At 43.5% G+C, this 27,269-nt stretch overlaps 1 protein-coding gene across 4 annotated transcripts in view; it reads right to left on the reverse strand.

Moving 5' to 3' along the window:
• Nucleotides 1-27,269, reverse strand: part of ABCA1 (ATP binding cassette subfamily A member 1) — a 93,100-nt gene that overhangs the window by 29,963 nt on the left and 35,868 nt on the right. For all 4 annotated transcript variants that reach the window (XM_054053472.1, XM_054053469.1, XM_054053470.1 and 1 more), the window contains exons 6-11: nucleotides 20,789-20,910; nucleotides 16,643-16,834; nucleotides 9,395-9,481; nucleotides 4,685-4,925; nucleotides 3,957-4,096; nucleotides 3,139-3,255 (exon numbers count right to left, since the gene is read on the reverse strand). In XM_054053472.1, coding sequence (XP_053909447.1) covers nucleotides 3,139-3,255; nucleotides 3,957-4,096; nucleotides 4,685-4,925; nucleotides 9,395-9,481; nucleotides 16,643-16,834; nucleotides 20,789-20,910 — 899 coding nt within the window. The remainder of the gene's footprint in view (nucleotides 1-3,138; nucleotides 3,256-3,956; nucleotides 4,097-4,684; nucleotides 4,926-9,394; nucleotides 9,482-16,642; nucleotides 16,835-20,788; nucleotides 20,911-27,269) is intronic.

The following is a 27,269-nucleotide window of genomic DNA, read 5'->3' on the forward strand; positions in this document are numbered from 1 at the left end:
TCCACACAAGTGCAGTCCAGATAGAAGAACCTGAAACTGAAGCAGAAACCAGTCCTCTGGGCAAACAACACAAAGGCAGGTGAGAGAGGACCATTAACTGCAAAGGACATAGCTAAACTGAAGTAATGGAGGGGAAAAAAAAAGCCTGCACAAGGAAGAAAACTGCACGAATCCTAACCCACAAAAACGAGAATGGATTTTCTGCCACAAAAAAAGAACGAAGTGATGAGATGAGCAGCTTCCTCTTCCTCTTTGCAGATGACACTAAGCTGGGAGGAAGTGTCGATCTGCTGGAGGGTAGGGAGGCTCTGCAAAGGGATCTGAACAGGCTGGACTGCTGGGCCGAGACCAATGGCATGAGGTTTAACAAGGCCAAATGCCGGGTCCTGCACTTGGGGCACAACAACCCTATGCAGCGCTACAGACTGGGGGAAGAATGGCTGGAGAGCTGCACAGAAGAGAAGGACCTGGGGGTGCTGGTTGACAGCCGACTGAACATGAGCCAGCAGTGTGCCCAGGTGGCCAAGAAGGCCAACGGCATCTTGGCTTGTATCAGAAATGGGGTCACCAGCAGGTCCAGGGAGGTTATTCTCCCTCTGTACTCAGCACTGGTGAGACCGCATCTCGAGTACTGTGTTCAGTTCTGGGCCCCTCACCACAAGAAGGATGTTGAGGCTCTGGAGTGTGTCCAGAGAAGAGCAACAAAGCTGGTGAGGGGCTGGAGAACAAGTCTTACGAGGAGCGGCTGAGAGAGCTGGGGTTGTTTAGCCTGGAGAAGAGGAGGCTGAGGGGAGACCTTATTACTCTCTACAACTACCTGAAAGGAGGTTGTGGAGAGGAGGGAGCTGGCCTCTTCTCCCGAGTGACAGGGGACAGGACTAGAGGGAATGGCCTGAAGCTCCGTCAGGGGAGGTTCAGGTTGGATATCAGAAAAAAATTCTTCACAGTAAGAGTCATTGGGTACTGGAACAGGCTGCCCAGGGAGGTGGTCGAGTCGCCTTCCCTGGAGGTGTTTAAGGAACGGGTGGATGAAGTACTTAGGGACATGGTTTAGGGAGTGTTAGGAATGGTTGGACTCGATGATCCAATGGGTCCTTTCCAACCTTGTGATTCTGTGATTCTGTGATTCCTCCCTGCTATTACCGGCAAGCCAGAAAGTAATGGGTCACACAGCTACAAGAACAGCATCATGAACTGGGAAAACAGAACATACTAAGCTGGTGAAGGAGAACATGTGAAAGGGAAATCCAAGCAAACACGGATCAACTGCACTTCACATTTGGTCTCCAAAAGCTGGTTTGCACCACCATCCTCAGGAGTAAGGGCACTATGCCTGCAAAGAAGGGACTCAGCTTCATCACATTCAGCAGCAGTATTAAAGCTCCTTAACTTCAGGGGCACACGTGGTTGTCCATGAAGCTTGCAACTGCATTAGTATCAAGCTGGAAGTGTCAGAGATGGGCAAGAAAAGTACTTTCCTTCAGCAGGAAGCAATATGTCAAATAGATTGCACAACCTAGAAAGCTGGGAGGTGGTGACTGGCGACCTAGCAGCACCGCAGCCTCAGGGGCTAACAAATAACGAAGGACTGATCCCTTTCCATCGAAGGCAGCCACCATCAGGCAACTCTGTTTCAGCCTGTTCAGGTACAAGTGATCCATGCTGCACCTCTAAACTGAACAGGAGGCTGCCTAGAAGCTGCCCAGACATGGACAATAAGTACTCCTGTTTGTCTGTGATAACAAGTGAATGCCTGCTACTGTGCCAATACAGAAGAGGAGACCAGACTGCTTGGAAGATCAAGAATTAAATACCAGAGCCAGCAGGGTTAACAAGAAAAACCAGAAAAGGCTGGGGTTCACTATAAGAAAAAAAAAAAAATTAAAAAAAAAATGCAACAACACACACTTTTTAAAACACACAGCTGCAAACCAATATCCAAACCCTGACCTTCTGTCTTTGCTCTCTGCGGCAAACAGTTCAATTTACAGTTGATGGCCCCAATTCTCACCTCCCTGATGCCAATCTCTACAGAATTAACTTCATAAAGCAAATAGAGGCACAGGACCCATGAAAGTGTCTCTGACCCTTCTAGGATGTCATGTCAATAGGCAAGTACGTCAGGATAGATCAGCAACTGTTCACTACAGCATCACAATGGACCAAACAAAGAATGAACTTCAAGGCTGAAAAGACCGGAGGAGTTCTCTATATAACAGCTGTGCTATGACCCACTCTGCCCTGCACAGACAGCAGGAAAAGGTACTCTACAATTGTTTCTCTGTTGTGCAATCCCAGTTTTATGTCTTTGCTTCCAAAGACATCAGCACAGGGTGCAATGATCCACCCCTCAAAGTGGCACCTGAGGGATGCAACAGTGAACTAAGCCACTGAAGCAGATAATTCCCCAGTTATGCAGGTCTAACACCTAACACAATGCTCCAGTGAGGCAATACACTAGCAGAAAGCTCTCAAATCCAAGCAAGACTCCCACTCCTTCTTCATGGCATGGTATGCATGGCACATTATAAAGTGATCAGCCGCAGGGTGATGTTTGCCCTTCTCCTATGAGCACCCAGGTATTATGAAATTAAGCATACCATGCTTTTACAAGATTTGTGCCAAGTCAATGCCAGGCATCTAGGTTCAGCTCTGGCATGGTAACCATTCAATTCCTACTGTACTCAATGAGGCCCAAGGCCACCTGGCATGTTCCAGGATCTGAACTAGGTAAATGACTGCTTGCTTTGCTGCTATCACAGGATAGCACTGTTGAAGAAGTGCACACAGCACAGGCAACTGAATATATCAACCTAAAGGCCCCCAGTTTACTAAAATACCTCAAGCCAGATATTCATACCACATTAGGGCAACACTGTGGAAGAAATGGCCTACTTGCCCACAGAAGCAGATTAGAAATGGGTGTTAAATATGCACTGCTTCTTTGGAGCAGGTTGTTACATGAAGGAAGGAGTGCCAAGCATAATGCAAGATCGGTAGAATCACGATGTATTGCAAGACGTCCCATCCATACTATTTATCTGCCCAGCTCAGCATTGAAGCACTATCTAAAACAAATATTCCAGCATTTATTGCAGAAGATGACAGTGGTGGTTCTGGCAAGAACAGTATACTGACCCGAATGAGATCCATTTCCTGACTACTTTCCATAAATGTCCAAATCTTTGGGCTCATCTCCTCCCACATGCCCCCAAGGTCACGAAACACACCCAGCTCCTGGAACGTTCTGTTCACCTGTTGGAAAAAAGGAAAGGAAGGTTATTTTCAAAAACTGGCAGAGAACCACAACAGGCTGAGAGGCTGCATTTGCCTTTCAAGCAAAGTACTGAATGTTGCTTATATTCAAACAACTTCTGTAAGGACCAGAACAGAAAAAAATCAAGTGCACTTGGAAGGAAAACATCAACAGGGAGTGTGGATGCCTGTGGCTTTCTGTGACCACTGCCTTTTAAGGTCTGGTGGAGAATGACTCTGCCTTGGAGATGAAGGGCACATATGAAGGGAACATAGGGTTCCTCCCTATATGCTAGAAGAGTCTTGCTGAGTGAGCTTTGGGAATTACAGAGCACTTTAGGTAAACCACAATCGGAAATGATTAAGGATCCTCTGACCAGCCTGCAGTGGAAGAGAGGAAGGACACTTGAAGGCTTATCAAGGTCTTTCCCACTTCCATATTCCACACCACAGATGCAAAACCTTTGGATAATCAAAAGGCAAAACCAAGAAAGCTTCCAGCCAAGTCTAGAGGAATCCAGCATGGTCTTTTCTCCTTGAGCCTTCATCAGCAAGTGCACAGGATGTGAGAGACTAGGGAGATGCTTTGCAGGCAGTCCTTTCTAGGCTCATGTTTGGACACAAATTAAAACAGAGCAGCTAAGCTGCATAGCCGGAGGACATACCTCATTCTACATATCAGAAGATAGGGCTAGAGTTACCTCAGTCATGACCTTCCTTATAGCTGGTGTGTCTGGTGTGTACAAGATCTTCCCTATCAGCAACGGTTTCAAAGCCCTCCAAATAATCCTGGAAAGCGGGCTGGTTTCCAGGTTCTTCATCAGCTCATTGCAGTAAGGTGCTGAGGAGAAGAGGACATGGGTGAGTGGCTGAAGAGCATGGTGACAACTGCAGAAACCATATGCTCCACTTGTGTGGGCTTTGAGGACAGTTACAGCTGAGAGCACTGCACTTCTCAAACAACAAAAAATCTCTACTGAAAAGCTCCACAAAAAGCCCATTTCAGTCCAAGCCTCCATAGTCTGCCCAGTAAACATGGAGCATTCAGGTAGCCTCTAGTATTAAGAGCCACCCAACTAATTCTGCACTGCTCCTACAACCCCACTGCATAGCCAGAGCAAATTTTGTTCAGTAAAAGCCAGAGTTCCAAAGGCTGCATAAGTCTCTGCTCCCACTACCCCTGAGGGGGGGGCCACTATCCAGCAGTCAATGGACACTACCCAAGGCCCCTGGGACCCCCTTAAATGTTGATGTCCTTGCTAGCCTTAAAGGTACAAAGCAGAGGCAGCATGCACGTGCCTTTCTGAAAAGCAGAAGATATGACACCCATCAGGACCATCTACTTTCATCTGTGGAAGTTTGGGAAACACTGACGATGACAACCAGGGTTATGCTGGTGGACCTCAGACCACACCAGGGTTATGCTTACTTGTGGAGTTATCATAGAAGTTAGCTACATCCTCTTCAGTGCTGTTGCCTCCAAACAGTGCTTTGTAATTGTTATCCTCATACCAGTTGAGGGATTTAATTTTGAGCCCTCCACCTTCAGGATGACCACACACAATGCGTGACACAGCCTGGTAGATCTCTGTGGAGGAGTTTGAGGCATTCACGTTGTTCAGAAACATCACCTCTTGCCTCATGTCACTCCAGCTCTTCATGCTCAGCAACTGGACAGGGAGGTGGGAGAAGAGAGCAAAAGCAGGCATAGGAACAGGATTAGCAAATGAGATCTTGCCACTCTTTCAAACACACATCTGTTTTTGAATAGGCAAGAAACCCTCAGAATGCAATATTCAGTAAAGACCAAAGAAAGGGCATATTCCCTCTGCTGCAGTGGAGGAACATAGAGGGAAGTCTCTTTTGTGCATACACACAGAATGTGCCCTTGACAAAAACTCTTTACTCTTAAGTCTTCTCCACCAGTGCTGTGGGTAGTTCTTTCCCTCTCAAGTGCGAGCCACTTCTCCTGCCTGCAAAACAGCTCACATTCCAGTGGAACCCCCTCACAATGAGTGGAGTGCATTGAGTAAGAAAAGGGAATAGGGAACAACACAAAGTGAGTTCAGCTCATGGGGGACAGGCTAGATGAGCTGTAGGCTCCAGTAGTGTTACTTTGCACAATTTCACCAGGATCAGCAAGTCTCCACTGATTTCTACCAGGCAGCCAGTTTAATCTCCTAGATCATTATCCCTTGTCCCTGTTCCAATACCTCCATGCCTTGTTGTCAAAAGCATTCTCAGAAAAGCCTCTAAAATGAGTCCAGTTACAGAGTAAAACTAATCACAGCATGAGCTGTGCACATAGTCAGCCAGAGCAAGAAGCCTTCTCCTGCCCAGTTGATCTGATACCAGTCAAGTTGACAACACAACAGATTGAGACAATTGGAACCCTCAGACTCATTGTCTGGCAGAAGCATCTATTCACAATGTCATGAAAAAAAGCACCAAGTTCTCAGTCTGAGACACTGCATTAATACAGCTGTACTCAGAGGCATGGCCAGGCTTGCCACAACAGAAAAAGGAACACATCTCCATGAGCACCAATTTCACACTACGCTCAAGCATTGCTTTCAGACTCCCTGTCTGGAGATGCAAGAAGATCAGCAAAGGTGTGTCCATACACACAACAAGTCTGTTTATGTCAGTAAAATCTGTGATGGTGACAGTCAGTGGATTGTCACGAAAAAATAAGGCAGGGACAAGAAAGAAGGATACTACCCCGTGATAATCATCCAGTTTCCATTCATTTTCAACTCAGAGAACTTCTATTTCCTAAGCATCTATTAATTAATTCCATGGTATATTCATAAGAGTTTTGAACATCGACTTGTATTTAACATCCAACATGCTGCTGGAAAGGACTTTCTCTTCCCTCTCCTTAACTTAGGTATGGTTAGCTCTATTTGCTGCCATGTTTCTTGCAGTGGAAAAGACAGTGAACACACAACCCCTGTATCTTTTTTTCTGGGCAACTCCACTCTACAGACCTCTGTTATCCCCAATTCATCTCTCTTCCAAACTGAGAAGTCCCAGCCTACTCCCTTTGTCTTGATGTGAAAATCATTACACTTCTAAATGTCCTCACTGCTCTTCTATGAACTTTTTCCAGTACTGCTTCTCTTTTTTTGAGAGGAAGGTTCTAGTTCTGTTCTATATTGAACAGGAGGGCAACTCAGAGTTTTATATAGTGTTGAGGTAACATCCTACAGCTGGTTCTCTATCCCTTTTTAAATCTTTGCTAGCATTTGATCTGATTTGACTGCTACTGAAATACCAAATCACATTAACTTGCACGTTCTTGCTGTGCTGCCCAGAACAGCAACATGCACTAATAAGGGCAAGTAGAGCTGCTGAGACACCTATTTGTAACTAGTCATCAGCTGCATCACAGAAACAACTTTAGATGCTGTGGCCCAACTACCCTGTTTTCAGAGACAATGACAGAGTCATTCGAAGACCATCTGCCAGTTTTGATCACTGAGCATTGATTCTGTCACCTCTGTTTAAATAAAATGCAGATAATTAAAGTCAAGGACAGCTGGCAAAGCCAACTAGCAACAATACAGAGAGCAAAGGTGTTCTGGAACAATTCAACTCAAACTCACTCAAGGAAAGCACACCCAGAGTCTCTGGCCTTATACTGGGAGGCAAACCTGACCCTTTGTGTTCATCTGTAGCACTACACATCTTATAAATGTGCCAACATCTGGACAAAAATTCTTGATGCTAAACAACAGCTACCATGTGTCACATATACAAGGAGCTTCTTTTTTTAGCTGCCTAAAAATACATGACATAATGATATGATGGAAGACAGCTGTCACAATGGCTGAAGTCTGGGGATTCAGTATATGTGTCCAGAGGGATAGCTCCAAGTGTACATTCACTTCCAAACTACTCACTGCTACCTTTGTCTGTACCTTGGTTCCACTCGATTTGGACCTACAGGTTCAGGGTGACAGACAGGACACAAATGGAAAAAATGTAACACAAGATCTTTTGTTGGTTACGTATGCTTATCTGGATTTTTGGATTTGATGATTTCTCACCCAAAAGGCCAAGGCTGTATTTCAGGTGTGACAGTTTGAGTGTAAAATTCAAAGAGGACCTGTTGGGGAGTTTTTCGTACATTAGGTAAAACAGATTCTTCCTCAACAAAAAGTCAACTGGTTTATTTAAAGTGCCGTGAACCCCCTAACATAAGCAAAGGTACACAAGCAAGAGTGCAGCTAATTCCCATAGACGTATTAGGCACTAACCATCTTGCAGAGCGATTGCATTAGCAAATACATTTTTACATAGAATTTTAAAGCAGTTTGAGCAAGCAGCTTTGTTTCAGCTTCAGCACTAGCAACTTGACAACTGACACACAGGGCTGCTCTGTTCATACCACTGGAAGCAAGTATCCTTACTGAGCTACTTCTCTTAAACATCAGACCTGGCTCTCAAGAGTTTCTTGATAGTCACCCCTTGCTCTTTAAAGTGCTCTCCTAGGTTGAGTTAAAGAGCCCAGGCTACAGATCCAATCAACCCCCATACTCAGAGATAAATAAATTGTTCAAACCATTCTGCAATTAAAACTCTTTGCTAGAAAGACTCCTAGACACAGCCTAAACGATAGTTCTCTCCACCCCCTCAAGCTGCTGCCCTTCAAAACAAGGGAGCAAGTCCCTCCTTTTCACGCAGAAATCAGTCTGCCAGACAATAAGAAGTAACTTTCAGTCAAGCCATCTGGAGCAGCTCATGCAGTACGCAGAGGAAAAAGCTGCCTTTGTTTGCACAGCAATAGGGCAGAATAAAAGGTAGTCCTACCCAAAACAGCTGCCAAGCAAAAGGCACGTTACCCTACAACGTTTTTCGGCCACATCAGCAAACTGAATATCACATGGTTTCAATTATTTTTATCCCAGACAAGAAAAAAGGCAAGCTTAAGTAACATAACGGGAAACAGCTGTAATCAAACTCTGAAGGGCAGCCTCCCTGCTAGCAGCAAGAGCTCTGCCATGGTCTTAACTGAAGCTGATCCTGGAATCATCTTAATTTCACCGTAAATGGGACCCGGTGGCAGGTCGTGGGACTTGGGGAGCGTATGCGTACCAGGAATTGTTGGCTAGCATGGTGCTAGCTCCCGGCAGCCAAGCCTCCACGGGAGTGGAGCACACTCTAACCTGAAGTGACCCATTCTTATGTGCTCTCAGAGGTTACTCCCGTTCACGGCTCTGAGCTTTCTTGCTCTGATGCAACGACAGAACACTAGCGAAGGGGAGGAGGAGGTGGCGGTATTGTTTAGTTTAGATGGTTGCAATTTCTGCTTCAGAGAATGTCTTTGCCTAGTAGCAGCACTTCAAAGTCAGAGTCTGTCATCCTGTATTGTGTCATCCCCCTCACTACCACCCCTCAGCTCCCCCCTTGCCACACAGTTTTGGGTTTCTGACTCATGCTAGGCATGCAGGGCTTTTTTTTTCCCCCTGAATCCATGTTTCACCTGCAAAAACAACATACCTCCAGTCTCTATAAACAGCGATTTGCAGAGGCAAAGTGATATTACGTTCTGCCTTTCTCAGCCAGTGTTGTGATGCCTTTGCACCAAGTGACTGGAAAACAATCTCTGCCCGCAAAAGCTACACAAACTGTGGAGAGTAGCCTATAGCTACTAATTTAGATAAGAACAACCACAGCATCTCTCTCACATGCCGTACCCTCGCTGTACCAGAGAACAGTAGATACAACCAAGTACCACCCCTGACATGGTTGACAAATGAGTGAAAAAGCTATAAAGGAGGCAAACCTCCAGAAGGAGTTTGCAGGGGAGCAGACGTATTCCAAGTCCTACAGTTGTACCACTGCCTAATCCCACAGAAACATCTTAATTCCTGCTCCTCCCGTAAGAACCCAGTCTTTAGTCTCACAACTTGTAAACTTCTATGGTATCTGTAACTCGGAGTGCCAAGGCGTTGCAAAGTGCATGCTGCCTCTACTGACACAGAGACAACGGCAATGGGATGGGGGGAAGTTTCAAAACAAGCCAGGAATTTGACTTGAGAGTTGCATCAAGGAGACTTGTGCTTCTTGTACTCAACTGTAGGCTAAGAAAACAACCACAGCGATGTGCTCTCCTGACACAAAGGCTCCTTACCTCTTTCACAAGCTTCCCAAGGCTCTCCCTCAAAGTTTCCACAGTTTCTGACAGATCATGCAAGGAGGAATTGAAAGAAATCCGTCTCTGCAGGGAAAGAGAAAAGAAAACCACAAGTCACTGAGAGGTACAAACAAAGTAATTAAACTCTTGTAAACAGTCTTGTAAAGAAGAGTAGAAAGGACTATTTACACAGCAGAGTGCTTGATGGGGAAGACAGAGGTGGCTTTCTGTGCAACTTCGAGTTCAAAACACCCTGGGCTTCAGTGCCTTACAACGCAATGGGTATATCCCTTTTCTTCCTCACAGATTAGGTACCCAGATGACATAATCAGAACCAGCCCAATAAAACATTAAATGCATGCACGTACACTTACGGTGCAAAAGATGGCTTGCATTCCAGGTCACAAAACTAGCACAGTCTACAGGACAGCATGTAGACAGACCTGAAATCCTGCAAGCCCGTGGTAAGAAGAGGATGCAAAGGCAGGAAAAAAACAGTTGGTAAACACAAGCTTTCTGCAGGACTCCACAGATACCAGCTCAGATACAGAGAACTCTGGCAGTGTACATCTTCATCACTCAAGTCCTCCCACCAAACTTTGTCATTTTTTTATCTAAATCAAGGGTATATTTTAAAACAACCAGCTTCCATGAATCAGCTGAAACTCACTATCATCACAAGAGAAAGACTGACAGTTATACATGAGCAGAAGGCACAGCTTTCAGGAAATTACTTGCTTTAGGCAGCGAGTCAAACTGAAGACAACTCCTCATTTCCAGTTGCTCTACAAGCAACTGGTGGGCCTGACTTTTGGTTCGTGGGGTTCTTTTTCCATTCTGTTCACATACCTGGATTACCTTGCACAGGCAACACTTGAACACTATTTCTTTCAAGGGAATGAAGGTTAAAACAATTAAGACATCACATTAGCAGCAATGTGCTGCAGCACTTGAAAGCATGCTAAAGTTACAGCACTGTGACACAGAGGAACAGCCAAGGCTCTTGATTTTAGTACACATCTTTCAGGCTGAAGATTTTCATTTCCATATCTTTCCTGGGGTAATTTCTAGATGCAAATACTGGAGGCTGTCATATGTTCCAGTTGACTTGCTGAAAGGTGATAAGACTTAGTCAGTGCCAGCTGGCCTAAATGGGAACCGTTCCACTCATCCGCTACTACTGCATTTAAGATCCAGCTAACTTTGCTGAGTGCATAGCTAGTGCGTGCTCCAAAACCAGTTGGAAATTCAGGGCGGGTCTCCATAACTTCTATGGCTTTCTACTGGACACAGTCCTTAAGGTTTGGATAAATCAAAATACCTCATTGGGGCAAAAAGAAAAGCAACTCCAACTCCCCACAGGGTAAGGCCTTCAAGACATTTTCAAAGAAACACATTCAGCAAATATCAGACTACATAGCTGCACTATCACTTCAGCAACAGGATGTGGTACAAAGTCATAGATTCATGCAGAACAGTAGACACGCTTGTTCAGCTCCATATAACTCATCAATCTCTACACAGATTGGTGTTGTTCACTGTATTCAGAGGTGATTCAGGGACAGAATGGCTGAGGAAGAGTTTTCTGATGATACTAATTGGTTCAGATCAGTGAAATTCAAACGCCAATTGCAAAGGATTACTGAAAGGCCTCATGCTGACACACTGTTATAGAGTGCCAGACAAAATTCAGTGCTGCAAGGTAAAGTACACAGAAAGAAGACAGTTCTGTCTTAAGATAGCCTTCGATGGCTCTGCACTAGCTACTGCCAATTAGGAAGGGAGACCTTAGAATCACAGTGATAGGACAGATCAACATTAATGTAAGCCCATGGTGCAATACTGGTTCTCAAGTACTATGTGCAGTTTTGTATTCTCCATCTCTGAAGGAATATAAATACACAAGAAGGCCACAAGTATGATTCAAGATAAAAATGGTTTTGAAGGAAGACCACAGTTCTTTCAGTGGGATTTGTAATGACAGAGGTTCTAACAAAGGTCTGTAGAATTACAAGTGGGATTGAGAATGCGAATAGGGAATGATTGCTTGCTGTGCCTCATCGTATAGGACTAGAGAGCTTCCAGTGAAAATGTTGGCTTAAAAAAAAACCAAAGGAGATACTGCACACAGAACTTAGCCAAAATGGAGAAATTCTGTAACGACTATGCAATAGTGAATGTATCAAAAGTTAACGTGGGTTTGGAGAAGTCTCAAAAAAATGCATTAAAAAAAAGCTTACCAAATGCTATTAAACACTAAGACCCCAGCAGCAGCTGAGAAAGTCTGAGTTGCAAGCTGTCGGAGAACAGGACATTACACTGAGGAAATGCCTGCGTTCTTTCACACACCTCCCTTACGGGCCACTGCTGTACTAGTGCTCACAGGACACCAAGCTGAACAGGACTTTGGTCTGACTCAGTATGCAAGTTTTATGTGATTCAAGGAGTTTGCAAGCCTTCCCCTGAAATGTGAGAAGAACCTACGTATCTGTTTACATTTCATCACCCTGACCATTCTTCTCTAAGAAATTCACAGCACTCCAAATTAATTTCTCACCAGAAAGTGCACTGATGGCATTGCTATGGAAGCGATTTTGCTTTCTTTACCACCACACTTTGCACACTAGCACCCACTCATACAGCCTCTCAGAAGTCTCCATAAGGCAATGACAATACCTCCTGAGACACAGTATCTCCAGAGACAATGACAACAGTCACAGATGAGCATGTTATGAATTTCCCTGGAAAATTTCTCAATGAGCCATTGCAAAGAGTTAAGTACCTTATTATAGTCAGAAAAGCCCTCTAGGTTCAGGGCAGCTGGAGTAAGATTTGTCCTACTGTGCTTGCAGTACATTGTGGGGTAAGGGTGCAGCAACGACATTTTCCAGTGAAATGCAGTTAAAAAAAAAAAAAAAATCACTTGTCCTTTTTAGCCACACTGTGGAAAGACCAAGTTCTAGCAGGTTTTGAACAGAACTGCCCTGTACAATTACATGTTTGTGACTGGCAAGGCATGTCATCATCTAGACTTGTCTTTTTGGGGCAGTCAACATCATAATGTTCTTGAGATATAGATTGCTTGTATGTCCGTGCTACAACACTTGAGCTAGAGACAAATACCTGAGATGACTACAGTTGCCTGCAAAATCAGGATAAGCCTTGAATAAGTTCGCCTGTCAGAAGCTCCCACTAGAAGAGGTGGACAACTCTTTCTCTAACAAGCAGGAGAATGCATGTATTTGAAGTGTTGGTAGGTCATAAAATTCAGCTGCTGTCTGCATCATACAGCTGGCTGTTTCTACTCTGAGTCCACTCTGCCATGTTTGCTTTGAAATAGTTATTACAACTTTATACTATCTTAGCAGAAATTTTACATTGAACTTTGCAGAAAAATCAAATGCTTTAAATTTCTGCTTTTGTTCTCTGGGAGTGGAAGTCCCAAAGTTCAGCTGCTTAAAAGCATGGTATTGTGCTTGACTGAAAACAACTCTCCAAAGAGCAAGGAAAGCCACAAGTTCAGTTGCAGCATGTATTTACATTAAGAGACCTTTCCTAAAGCCATTTTTCAACTGGAAAGCATTTATTATTCAACGCTCAGTTCATGCTAACAATATGACAAAATACCATCTGTATTACTAAAGAGGCAGAAACAATCAGATTTTCATGTGCTCACCCACACTCCTTGAAGGACCACTATAGCATGCAAGCCGCAACGTATTTATGACTTATTACAGACTCACACCATTGGAAGAGAGTGTGGCAAAGCCCTTAGGCACCACTGCACAGACAAAATCCCACAGGACCAATTTGAAATGTCTTTATCATTTAACCTTTCCCCCGAATAATTTTCAAAACTGGGGAGATTCACAGAGGGGAAACTATCCCACAGACAAGTATTTTTGTGTCATAAGACAGTCCCTGCCCACTATACCACCAGTCAAGCAGGATACTTTTGACTCACTGCCGTTGCTCTTGCTAACCAGGGGTGCCTGTAACCTTCCCATAACTAAGTATTTCTTCCATGAGACAACCGCTGGCCTATCACAGGGAGAAAGCCAAAAACAAGATGTGTGCATGCAATCAGAGGTACTGCTTCTCTTGTTCTCAAACCACCTCCTGCTACCTCAGTCTCACTGACTACACCCAGTGCAAGGCAAACCTCAAGACAAGACGATGTGTCCACCAGGGTCTTCTCCAAGATGGCCACACTCTATAGTACTTACCATTGGCCAAAAGGCTTCAGAGAACAGATGAAAATTAAGATATAGCTCTTGGAAAAGGGAATTTGACTTTTTGAAACACTTGTTGCTTCTAGTGGAGTGGATGCTCAGTCAAGAAGTAAAGTTGAGCCTCTGTCTTAGCACCCTGTGATGACTCCCAGGTATTCTGCTCATTTTTGGTCTAAACGGCTTGCAGCACCAAATCAGTTCTCGCATAAGAAAGAATAAGAGACGGTTTAACTTCCCTATCACACCTCTATGTGCTTGGCTCCATTTTCTCATCCTACAGAGCAGGTTAATTCGAAGTCATGCAAAGAATCAGTGCAGAGCTATAAACCCTAATGGAATATTTTAATTACAAGTCCTGCTTTGTCTTAACTGTGCAACTGCACTTTGGGCAGTGCCCAAGCTGTTCTGGATAGAACCGACGAGCACACATGTGAAGTGTTTATTTTTTGCCTTTCTTGTTAAAAAAATTTCCGTAACAGTGCTGTGGCATTTAAAGTTCACATATTTCATTGTGCATAGACTTCAATTTCCTTTTTAAAATTATGTTCTGTCCATAATTTGCTAATAATTACTATTTTGCAGTGAGTTACCTAAAATACTTAGTTTCCCTTAGGCCACAAATGCACAAACACTTTAAACTGGCAGAAGCAGGTGCTGACATCAGGGTCTCAGCCCCCACAAACACCTCAACCACTAGAGTCTCAGTTTTGCACCCACCCCTCCATGTTTCAGCACAAATGTTTTTTGTAAGCACACAGTCAGGTCAGTCACTTTTAGTCCAAAGCAATCCAGTGATACAATTTACTGCACCGTCTTGCAGAAGGAACAACAAATGGGAAAGCACAGAGGCAGCAGCAACAGGCAAGTTGCTCAGAAATTTGCCACTCTAACTGCATAGATACTTGACTAAAGCCCTAAATGTTGAACGTATTCAGTTCTTGCGCACAGTTGCGGATCCTTTCACCTCAACTATATTTGCCTAAGCATATTAAGATGCTGCTTCTCCACGAATCACAGAATGCTAAAACCAGTGGAGTACAGGTCCCACTACACCAGCCAAAAAAACGCCTCTGAATTGCAGTTGTACCTAGATCTGATTTGAGCCTTACTTTTACTTCTTGAAATGCCATGCTACAAAGTACAGAAAGGGGACTAAGCGAAAAAATTAAAAATAAATCTCTAGGTCACTTGCTGGCGTTGGCTTCCAGGCTCTGTATGGCACATGCTAGCTTCACTAGCATGTCAAAGATTTGATCTACAGTGCTGTTAATGATAAGCTATGTCAAAAGCCTCCTTTGTTCATGAACTGAAAGTTCCCCCTTTGTTCAAAGATGTTACTACGGGTCAAGGCACTTTTTTAGCCTTTAAAGACACTAAGTTTCAAACATGCTGATCCTGATCTAGAGGTAATTAATTTTGCCTGGCCACGTTGAAGACAGTTGGGTTTTTTTTTTTTTCCACTCACTGATGCATTACAGCAATTTAATTGGAAGGCAGCCTGCAACATTTTTCTGAGGAAAACTGTGGATCTTTACAAGACAGCGTACAATGCACAGCAGGTTTAGAGCACCTAGCTCCAGACTCTAGTTTTTTTTTCCTCTAAAACCAAGATCATGAGCCAGCTTCTCAGAAGTCCCTCAAAATTGCACTTAATGTCTTAATCTACTTCGTTGCTGCCAAGTAGCACAGAGTGACTTAGCACTGCTTCCTCTCACCAATAAACAAGATAGATGTAAGAACTCAGATACACTCAGCACCCACTTCTGTCAGCTCAGCTGTAAGGACTTCCATAAATAAGAAAAACAAGATTAAGTCTCCAGAGGATTCATAAGACCAATACTGAGTTGCATTACAGCTAGTTACTTTCATCCGCTTCGGTCCCTAAAATTCTAACATCTCTGATATTTACTTCTGACTAAGTAAATGCATGCATGTACATCTAAGTAAACACAAGAAATTACTTATATCCACTCCTTCTCTAGCAGTCCATCTTTGTAATGAGGACAATTTTGGTGCTGCTACCTCATCTCTTAACGCATATGATGATGTTGCTCTTCTAGCAGGAAAGAAAAAATGCAGATGGAGGACATGAAAAACAGAAGATGAGCTGTGGAGAGAAGTAACTGGCGACTATGTGCTGTGCAGAAGAGCAGTATGATTCCAGTACTCGATAATAACTCTCTTCAACTGGGGACAAAGCCAAGGAAGCAGTACACAACTTTTGGACCTGGAAGGCTCATCAAATCTGGAAAAACACAGCCAAGTGTTTGTTTCTTTCACAGCAAACAGAAGTGTTTATTTTAGTGGTAAGAAAGTGGGTCCTGTGGTCATTTCTTCTCTATACTGGTATTTCCAGCACTAACTTCCTCAAACTTGTATTTTTTGCCAGACATCATAGACTTATAACAAAGTATTACTGCAGTTTCCTAGATAAGCAGTTAAGTCTGCTCCAGTCACCAATCACTCCTAAATAACATATTTTCATGAAGTTCTTTAAATTCCTGCCCCAAAACCCATTCAGGTGGGGCAAGAACACACGGCTTAAGAACTGGAGTCTACAAATTCAATCTACTCAAAGGTTGGGGCTTGCTACTGGCTAGAAAATTCTGCATCCAGTGGCCCCATGGTACGAGCAGAGGGCAACAGTTTTATCATTCAGCACAGGCCAGTCTAACATCTGGGCTCATTCCAGCCAATACACAGTATCTGACCAAAACACCAGGACAACCAAGGGCCTGTTTGTTACAGCAAAGCATAAACATTTTCCTCTCGACAAAGTGAATTGCGGACCACACACTGACATTCAGTGAGTACCACACTGCAACAGGAAGAGTAAGAATGACAGAAAGAACTTATGTTATTCATGCTCCAGTGATAAAGACCATCTTTGTTCTTTCTTACTGCCAATGAATGGTTCACTCTAGAAATATAGGGATGACTTCCTAGATTGAAAGCCCTAGGAAATATCACAGTGTCAATGACAGCAACTCACAGCTGGGACCAGTAGACTCACCTGAAGGGGCTTCAAAGGATTCAGGTTAGCACGGAAAGCTCGTTCAGCTGCAAGAAGTTTTTCCTTTGGCAAGTTGCAGATGAAGGCTTCAGAGTCCATAGCCACTGTCTGATTTTGAATTACAAGAAATTCAGACAGTGTTGAGCTATTGCAGAGATCTCGTAGTCGCATTCGGTAACCAGACACAACAACCTGGAAAAACACAGAAAGTATCTAAGTCTCTCCTCCTGTAAGCTGAATAGCACAAAATTGGTCATCACCCTGACAAAACTAACCATTCGTAACATTTCCAGGTAGAGGTAAGAAAGTATTTTTCTCTGCAAGTTGTGTGGCTCTGCCCTACGTGCAACTCAATTCCAAGAAAAACATGTTTCCCTGCCGAGTAGGTGGGGGAGAATCCTGGGAGGCACAGGTCTCCCTTCACTTCCCCACATGTATAGAGCAGCAGTTACCCTGCCCACCACAGCAGCCATTTCTCCCAACCAAGGGTACACGCGTTGCCCAATCTTCAGTCTTCTGGGAACTAAGCCACAAAGACAAAACAAGGCTTGTGACCAGACAAGTCTGGCAAATGTATGTGAAGGGCAAGAGACCTATGTCCCAAACTCCTTCAATATATCTGCCAGACATTTTCTGTGCTGTTCTGGATCAGGATCACCTTCTCCCTTAGCTTGGAAGTCTCTTTTTACCAACCGCCAACAAAAACATTTTGCAGTGTTTTGGAGCAGATAATGTACCAGTGGAAAAAAATAATCACATTGAATGCAATAAATAAGAGATAAGATTCTGGAGTCTCCTTTCACGGGCTTATTTTACTTAAGGTGATGATTTACCTGTCAATAATGTTTCCTAATGTACAATAACCAACTTATTGATAAAAGAAATTAATAAAATCCCTCTGAACTATCACCCGTCCCTTTCAGACTTGATGGCCTACTTTCTTTTAGTAAGGTTACTTAGAGGATTTAGGTTTGCTGAATGAACAGGTACACGTCAAACAGGTTCACACCGTACAGATGAGAAACAAGGAAACCCCAGTGCCTTCCATTGGAAAGAATTTTTTGTTTGCCTTTGGGCTAGAGGGAATAATTTTATTACAAAAGCAGACTGAATAACAGCTTTACACTTCATATAGTCTTTTCTGTTTATTTGGTGGGGTTTTTTTGTTTTTTTGTTTTTTTTTTTTTTTTTTTTGTAATACACAACATCCACTGCCCAATTTCCAGCAAGAATTAAAGAGGATTGCTCTCCACCCCAGAAAAGTTATCAGTTCCTGAATCACACTGGTAAGTTTCAGAATTTTCTCATCTTTCAAAATCAAAAGGGCATCAACAATCCAGGGGGAGATGTGTATTATGTTCAGAAAGCAAGTAGATGGAACTTAGAGGAAAGAGATTTATAATGCAACACTTATACAAACTTTAATTTAGACTGCATCCATACACCAAACCCAGGACGCTTGCATGCTGTACACTCAGTTGAATAAACCTGACAGCTCTCATATCAAAAAGGCTGGCCTTTTGAAAAAGTCTGGGTGCTGTTTTCATCAACTACCATTGTAACCATGCTGAAAAGGAGACAATTCCTGTGGCACTGGAATGACACTCATGAGAGCTGGGGTTAGTCTAAAGCAGCCTCCCTGGGCAGACACAAAGAAAAACACTATCTCTCAGTACTTTGGTGCTCACTCAGAAAAGCAAAGGTGAACAATCCTATTACCATTCCCTGTGTTTGCCTACTTTCTTCACTCAGATTTTAAGCTCTTTTGGAGAAAATACTCTTTCCAAACACAGTGAGGTCCACAGCACATGACCACAAAACAAAATCCCTGCCAGCTTCCCGCAACTAGAATACACAGTCACAAACATTTCAAGTCATCTGAAGCCACAGCGTCTTCAACAGGCAAATATGTTCTAAAAGTCAGGTTAAGTTCCCTAAGGATTCTCAAAATGCCAAGCTCATATATGAAAGCAGTCACAGGTGACTGTTCTGCGCTCACAGATCACGATGTTCTCTCTTGGGAATGTCCTTGTTACATGAAACAGGTTCGTTCCAGGTACTGCACACCCTGGCCATTACTATTTACTCCTCACTGCCATTCAATGTATCAGACTGGAGCTCTGGCCCAGGAGCTCACTGGGCCCCTGCAGCTTTTCACAGTGATAGGACTTACTCCTGCCATCCAAGCCACATTACAGCTGTCTGGCCATAATTGAACAACAGCAGCATTTTAGACTCGATTACATAGCCCACTGCTGATCCAGGCTCCTTTCAAATCCCATCAGTGAACACTGTCCTCTCCTTAGTGATCCCAGTTCCTTATTTTCTTGTAAACCATCAGTTCTTGGTTTGTTGAACCACCATGGGACACTAAAATACTGCAGAAGGAGGCTGTATTTGCTGTGAGACATCTGCACACTCTGAATAGTCCCTTCTACATGATATTTTGAATGAAGCTGCGACCCATTCATATAGACCAAACAAATATTGCCTATTAATACTGTCATCTCTATGCAGCTCAGTAGTGAGGTCAGATCCCCACCGTAGATCTCCAAGAAAATCAAGGGGGTCATTTCGTGGGTTAGATAAGGTCATCCTGCAGGAAGAGAGCTGTGCCTCTCAGATATCTGTATTAGAAAAAAAGCCCTCAAAAGAAGATTTGGTGGGCCACTGCCCTCTACAGCTTCTTGTCCTGATGCTTCATTAGTTCTTCCTGCCATGTCAGAGCACTAGTGGCTGTTAAGACTAAATATCATCAATCCCAGTGTCCTGGCAGAATCAGCACAAGATTTCTACAAACAAGAACAAAAGTTTAAAGCATTCAAGTAGGAACTGGCTGACTGATTACACCCCTTCACCACCCTTCAGATGTGCTATACAGATAAACACTAAGCTTTTCTTCTCCTTCCACTGGCTTTGCCATATACAACCACTATGTAGTAACACGGTAATCACACAATACAAGTTCAGAGCTAGCTTTTTGCCCCTTTGAAAATCTTTCTGCCTTTCTATTGACTCGGGGAGAATGACTGCTCTGTTGCTGCTGAAGCCTTTTGGTCATTCTCATAGAGCCATCTGTAGCATAATTCCATCTCAATCTAGCATGAATTCCAGGCAAATTAGTTTCAACTAAAACAAAACTTGCAGGCTAAAACGGCTAAGATTTTCTTTTCCATTTGACTTTTTTTAGTGGAACATATACTTAAATTGTAGGATTAATTATCAAGCTGCACTATAACAGGTGGTTTAATAGAATTCATTGAAGAAGATGACAATGTATGTGAAGAAGGACAACATCTAACTACATCAAAACAAAGTCTTAAAGGACTATTAACCAACTCCACTTCAAAGAAAAGATCTGATCTGGAGCTGGGAAGCAGAATGCATTTCCTCCTCCTTTTGCACCACCTTAAAAGAACCACAGGTCTTTCCTTTGAAGTCTGAAACAACCAGTTCCAACTTCTGCATTAGAAAGCATGCTTGTGAATTAATTCATCCAGACTAGCAAAAAAGATGTTCTGAGTTTGACAATGGCAGACGCTCATCCCAAGACAGGGGCTTCTGTCATGACAGACTGCTTACAAAGGCAATCACAGGAGCACTTAGGGGTTTCACTTGAGATCAGGACTCTTATACATTTACTGGCTGTCTTTAAGAGCTGGCCACAAACCAAAACTCATGCCTCCTTCTGCTGCACAGGAGTCTAAGGCAGAGCAACACAAACTCTGCTACAGTCCATGCTCAGTGATCAACCAACCACCCACCCCATTTTTATTTCTAGTCAACATGAAACAGTTCAAAAAGCACTAGCAATCTAATTAATGTTCTACTGAGGTGAAAAAAAACAAACAAACAAACAAACCCCCCCAAAAAAAACAGGAAATAAGAAATTCAGTTTAGCCTGAAGGGTACTAGGTTATTTTCTTACACATAACAAAATATTTACATGGTGGGTCTCAGAGTCCTTTTACAGCTTACAACCAAATAAGACTACAACTTGAGGATAAGATGGAAGAAAGAAGCAAGGATTACATTTTCTTTTTTGTTTGTACACCACTGAGCACAGAGGAGTCCTGCACTGTGGATCTTGGCACCATGGTTAAACAATAGACAAACACTGTATTATTGTTTGAATGTGCTCTTTACCTGCTGGAGGTTGATCTCTGCATCCAGTAGCTCCTGTACTGCAGACAATGGCATGGACACATTACTGTGAAGAAAGTCTGAGAACGTCTCATTGTCAATCAGGACATCCCGAAGCTTCAAGTCTGGAAAGTGACAAAACAAGCAACATACTGGTCAGAGCAAAGCCAAAAGGAAACTCACGTGAGAGGTCTGAACAGGAAAGGGAAAGCTGACAAATGGGGGACTGGGAATTACACAAATCATAGCACAAAGGGAAAAGATGAGCTGCTGGCAACGTGCTCTGAAACTTGGCAGTTTTCAGAGATGCCAATCTGTGACGTCTTGATTTTAAAGAAAAGAGCCTTTAAAAACAACTCCTTTTACCATGATTACTTCAGCTCAATTTGCATCTATATACAGAAAAGAAACAAGGCACACCAAACTGTCAGACTGATCTGGGATGAAGCCTACTCCAGTATCAGCCTTGCACAAACATTCAGCTTCCTGCAGTCCCTGTTTTGCTATGGAGCACAGGACTGAGCTGGTACCACTGAGGGATTTACTACCCTGTATTTAATTATGTTAATAGTAGACGTACTCTGCTGTAAACTTCATAGTCTGACATATGCAGACAAACATGATACAGAATCACACACACATCCAGAAAGCAAACTTAACAGCAAAATTTCTGCAAATACTTCGTAGTTCTGTTTTCTCTCCCCATAGCTTCATCTTAAGCCACTGGTGTTTCAGCTCTTGACTTCAAACAAATTTGCATCCTGATTACTGCACAGGGGAACCATCTGGAAATTATAATCTACATGCACTATTAATGTTCAGACCTAGAGTTTAAGCAACTGACACTCACACCGGTTTGTGTTGTTTTGGTTATGTGTTTTGTTTTGGTTTTGAAGAGTGAGGACAATTCCAGCCTTACTACACTTACATAAGCAACATCGAGGACAGCAGCTATGTCAGGAGGAGCTGAGAGAGCAAGTCTCATGGCATTTACCAGGATGAAAATTTCCAGTCTAAGTCAAGTCAGCCAGCTAGGTGTCACACTGCCTTTTCTACTCTAGGAAGAGAGGACACCCGAGCCCACGTTAAATAGTGGAAAAGAATAAGCTCTAAAGGAAAAGTAATGCAAGGGAGCCCCAGGAGCTTGTATTTTCCCACTCCTATAGGGAACAAGTGTAATAGAAATTTTTTTCCCCTCTTTTGCATCTTTTGCTTAGTTCAGCAGGTGACACCCCCAAGAAAGCCCACTCCTCAGGAAAAAGCATGCTAGGCACTCAGGGTGCCACCGGTGGCTGCGCTGCCAAGCTCTGGCGCCAGGGAACAGAAGTAGCACCTGGACTGCCACAGCTTGGCAGAGCAGTCATCGAGGGGAGGAAACCACGCGCTCTGTTCATGCCGCACCAAGCACACAGGGGTTACTGACGGTCATTGCTCTCTTGTCTACATATCCAGTTACAAATTCCCTGTTGCCTTTTTGTTCCAGGCAAAAATGTAAATCACCCTGCTCTGCTGAGGGGAAGCATAGGTTACTTTGGGACACAAGTTTCTCCTTTGCTCTCCTCTCTCACCCTCAGCGGGACTATCCAGCAATACATCAGTTTTGACCATGCTGTGCAAATGCCCCACCGCATCCCAAAACAAAAATTTAAAAAAAAAAAAAAAAAAAAAAAAAATCAATCACCATTCCCTCTCCTAGCCTGGAGAAAGGCAGGGAAAAGAGCTGGCTCTGCCAATAACAAAACTGTCCTTTTTTCCAGCAAAAGATGAAGCACCCTGCTTCACCACAACTGGAAGAAAAACTCCCCTCATACTGATTCCTTGGTTACTTCCTAAATACACTGAACCTCTTAAACAGTTCTGTAGCTTTTCTATTTTTTTTAGCTAGATCATCAACAGTTCATAATCTCAGACGGACAAAACGGTAGCTAGCGGCAGGCACACAGCACACGAAGATCAGATATTTGCAAGCTTTTTCATTTAATCTGCCCCTGTTAAAAATATTTTTCAAGCTGCTCTTAAAGAGCCACACACTTCAAAGAAAAAACTGTAACCAAGCAATAATTCTCCTTTTTTGTTTCTTCATTGTTTTGCCTTTAGGTTTGCTGAAGAATTTTAGCTTATGAGTTTGGTTTGGGGTTTGTTTTTTTTTGCCTTATGGAAGCAGGGGACATATTCTATAGGTAATTGCAGGAAAGTAACCTATTGGGATTCCTGCTGCATTACCTGTAATTATGAGGGGGAGTAACAAAGAGCCTGCCATCTTCCACAGCTGCAATTAACAAGCCCAGCATTAACAGGGCATTTTCTCCCTTGCTTTTCTGGCATTTTCAAACATCCTGATCACTGAAGTTTGCTGAAAATCGAAGCTGCTTTTCAAGGAAACTCCTACAAACAGCTGAACGAGTTTGTCATCATCATTTGAAGGAAAACACAAAGGGAACAGAACATAAAGTTACCAAAACTGCTTGTGGGACAATGCTTGGCTTCCAGCCAGCCAGTCAGGAACGCATGCTCACTGGTCATAACCCTTGCCTGCCCAAGACCACACATGGAAACTTAGAGACCAGTGGACTGAATTCCAACACCATGGTCCAGCTGCAGTGCCCTAAGCAAACAGCCAGCCTTCCTTACCTTGCATTTTCTCCCACACCCCATCTGGCCCTGCTTCCACTATGTGGCTCAGTGTCTTATGCAATCCCCCTTAATCATGGAGACAAACATAATGACTTGCACGTGAAACCACAGAAGAACACCAAACACTGCAATCGGTCTAAGTTCCTGCCTTGGATGCCTCAAAAAGACAAGAGTTAAGAGGTTTCCTCTTGAAAAGAGCCAATCTCCTCTACCACTGCTTGCCCACGAGGGCCTAAGGAAATGCAAGAGCATTAGTTAAAAGAACTCCAACATTAGTAAACAAAAGTAATAGGCAAGTCTTTTGAAGGCTAATACCAGGCTTACCTAATAATGCAAACACTTGGAGTGGAAGAACAAATTTTACAACCAGAGGCATACTACTGCAATATTTTCCTGCCATAAAAGTTCAGACACTCTCTCAAGTTACTTAAAAAACGTGAGGCAAAATACATCAGCTCAAACTTGATTTAACTGGTGCATCTTCTCTCACACTTGAAACTGACCAAGGGTATTGGTATGGTCAACCACCGTAAGCTGCCTGGCACAGAGCAATGCAGCTGCAGCATTCACACAGCACATTTCAATAGAAAACCAGGGAAGCCACAGTCTTGTGGGCTCACCACCATACGGTACAGACTCCTAGTTGCAGCCTCAGGTCCCAACAACTGAGACAAGCCCCAGGCACAAATGTGGAGATGAACTTGTCAGACAGAGCAACCACACTCAAAGACAGTCAGGTCTGATGTGAACCATCCCCACGACTCGATGGAAGGATGCACCTCTGCTGAAGAAATACTAAGGTAGCTTGTCCTCATGGCACTTTTACGATTTCAGTCCTGATCCCAAGGGAGCAATAACAAAAAACATAAGAGGCTTTGCTCATAAACTACAAAAATAACCCCCAATGCCAGTAGACCCAGTGGGGCCAAAACACTTTTGTTCTGCCTAGCTCCAACGCAGGCACTGTAGCGCAACAAAGCACATGAAACACGCAGGAGAAGTCCATTTCCCATGCAGGACAGCAAAAAAGGTCCTCCCTACAGTCACATAAGGAAGCCTCCAGCAGAACCAAGAGCTCCCAGAGCTGGAGGTCTTGTGCCTTAACCACAAACCCACCCTTCCTCTCTGAAGTCACAGGTCAGAATTAGACAACTGCACATGGCAGCATTTCACAGACACTGACTTCATGAAAGGCACAGCTGTCCCTTGTTTCCACTGACCTTGGGGACTGAATCCTGGGCATGGAAACTAGAAACTCATGATTTTCAGACTGCACTACATCTCCTATAGGACTGACATTCTGCCTTAAATCCTGAAGATCTATCTTTTCGTGACAGCTCAACCTTTTCCAGCACCTTAAAGCCTGAGCACAGAGCTAGGCTGGTCATTCCTTGCTTAAGAAAAAAAACATTGTGACAACAGAAAAAACAACAACCGCAACCTATTCAAGGAGCTCAAGACATCCACGTGAATTAGCAAAGGAAAACAGAACCTCCACGCTTGCAACATTATTGGTTAAATCAAACAGCAAACCAAAAAGTGTTCATTATAAAAACTAGCAAGTCAGTGCTATGTCAGCTTTCCACTCCATGCAGGTCAGACCTGAAGCACCGATTGTTCAGTGAAAAAAGTGTTCATGGTCCACACATTCTCCACAGCTAGAGGTTTTTGGTGTCGTCATTGTAGAAACACATTCCCAGTTACTTTCACAAGCTCAAAAAGTGGCTCAATACAGTAAAGAGCAAGAGAAACTATATGTAGGCAATAGTTCTAATGTGCTGATCTTACTATTTCCAGCAATACCAGGAAGATCCACAGACAAGGGGGACAAAAAAGCTTGTTGAAACAGCTTACTGAGCAAGGCTATTCTCCTCACGCTTCTCTCCCATTCTTTCTTGCTTCACTTAGAAGCACAGAGGGCTCATATGTGCCTTCAGAAGCTTAATGGTGCAGTGTCTTCTGAACTCAAACAATAGGGTAGAAAAACAAAACCCCACGGAAATTGCGGCTACAGCTTTCATATCCTGAATACTGTCTTCTAAAATTTAAAGGTATGCCAGTGGTATTTCAGCATATCTCATACAACGTAGAGTACAAAGCTCACCAGGTCTGACTTCAATTTGTAGAGTTTCTGCCCAAAGGGTTTGTGCCCATAATCTACAATCAACCACATTTTCATTCAGTTAGTAAAACTAACAAGCTCACTGAAAACAATGTGACAGTCTGATCCGCTGTTTATTTTGCAGCTTCCAGGAACTGAGTGAAGGAAGGGCAAGTAGGGGGATTCATGCCATAAGTTAATTCAGAAGCTAAGAGAGAAAATGGGGCAGGTATGTTCCCATCTATGTGACTATCTTCAGGGAATTTCACTCCCGACTGATGGAACATGCAAGACAGAAACTTAAGTTGTTTTCTATATATTCATTGCAGTTGGAACATATGCTGGCCACCTCTGTTTAAGGCTGTATTCCTCACAGCCAAGCATCAAAGCAACAGAGAAATTTCGTGTTATGACCCTTTACTTCTTATCACAGAAACTGCTCACAGGGCAACTCAAGGATTTTCACAACAGCAGCGTTAAGGCATCACAGCAAGGTTAAATAGTGAGACAGGACAGGTTATGAGAAGCTTTAGCTTTGTTCTTCAGAGACAGCAGGTTTCCACAAGTGCCCAAAGGAGACAAGACAGACAAGTGGGCTCCCAGCACAATGCTAGAAGCACCTGTCTCCACCAGTTAACAGAAGGTACAAAGCAAGGAAGGATAGCAAGTGAGCAAAAAAAGGCATTTTCTTCTCCCTGCACAAAGGGTTCAGATTCAAAGCTCTCACTTCCCCACGCAAGTAAAACACACTTCCACAGCAAGGGAGGTAGTGTGTGGCATCTCCGTAGTGCTCCCATGTAAGTGCAGTATCTCAGACACCACGCCAATCTGACTACATAGCTGTGTTAAGCCTGTACAACACTGCTGCACCACACCTGGGCACAACCAGAAGACAGGGTCACAAGGCTACCTGGTTTTGCAGGTCTGCATCACCCAGGGCACTGCTTGTTCACCACTCGCACTCCCAGCAACAGGAGTTTTTGCAACACACAAGCACATGAGGAGGCTAAAACTAAGACCAAGAGCTGGAGCTCCAGCAGCTAAAAGCATTAACGAGCAGAGCACTGGACTACTAGAAGGACTTTGGCTAAAAACCTGCCCTAGCTTTCAGCAGCCCCTCACATAGTAAGAGAATCAGGGCAGGCAAACCAAGAGCTGCCACAGAATTACCACATACACTGGAATTTTATATTACTTTTTCAATCAAGTATCTGGGAAGTAGTCCTGAGGAATACATGACAGATGCACTTGAATACATCTACTGATTTACACATTCATTACCCATCACCGATTTGTAGCTACTTCCCATAACAGCAGAAATACCCTTTGAAACAAGTTCAACAGTGGAACTAAAGACTGAATGACTTGTGAACTGACAATCAACCAGATGAAACTGCTATGTCCCGATGCTGAACCTTGTTACAGCACTGCACCCTACTGAGTCAATGACCCTGATCTACAATATGAAAAGCAAACCTTTCAGATGGGCTAGCACTGGACTTGGCAAGGCAGCAAATCTTCACCTGCCCTCGTTATATTCCTAACTTTGTACAATACACCCAGAAAGCAAAATAAAAAACATTAAAAAACATTTTAAGCTTTTTTTTTTTTTTTTTTTTTTAGGAATTACTAGGTTTTAATTTTCCTTTTCCTTAAAAGGCATTCTTTCTCCTGTGTGGTGGGAACAGATCTCAGAGCTGCCTGTATCCCTATCGATGCTGGCAGGAGCTCAACTGTCTTCTGAACAAG

Source organism: Cuculus canorus, chromosome Z (assembly GCF_017976375.1).
Source record: "Cuculus canorus isolate bCucCan1 chromosome Z, bCucCan1.pri, whole genome shotgun sequence".
Lineage (NCBI taxonomy): Eukaryota > Metazoa > Chordata > Aves > Cuculiformes > Cuculidae > Cuculus > Cuculus canorus.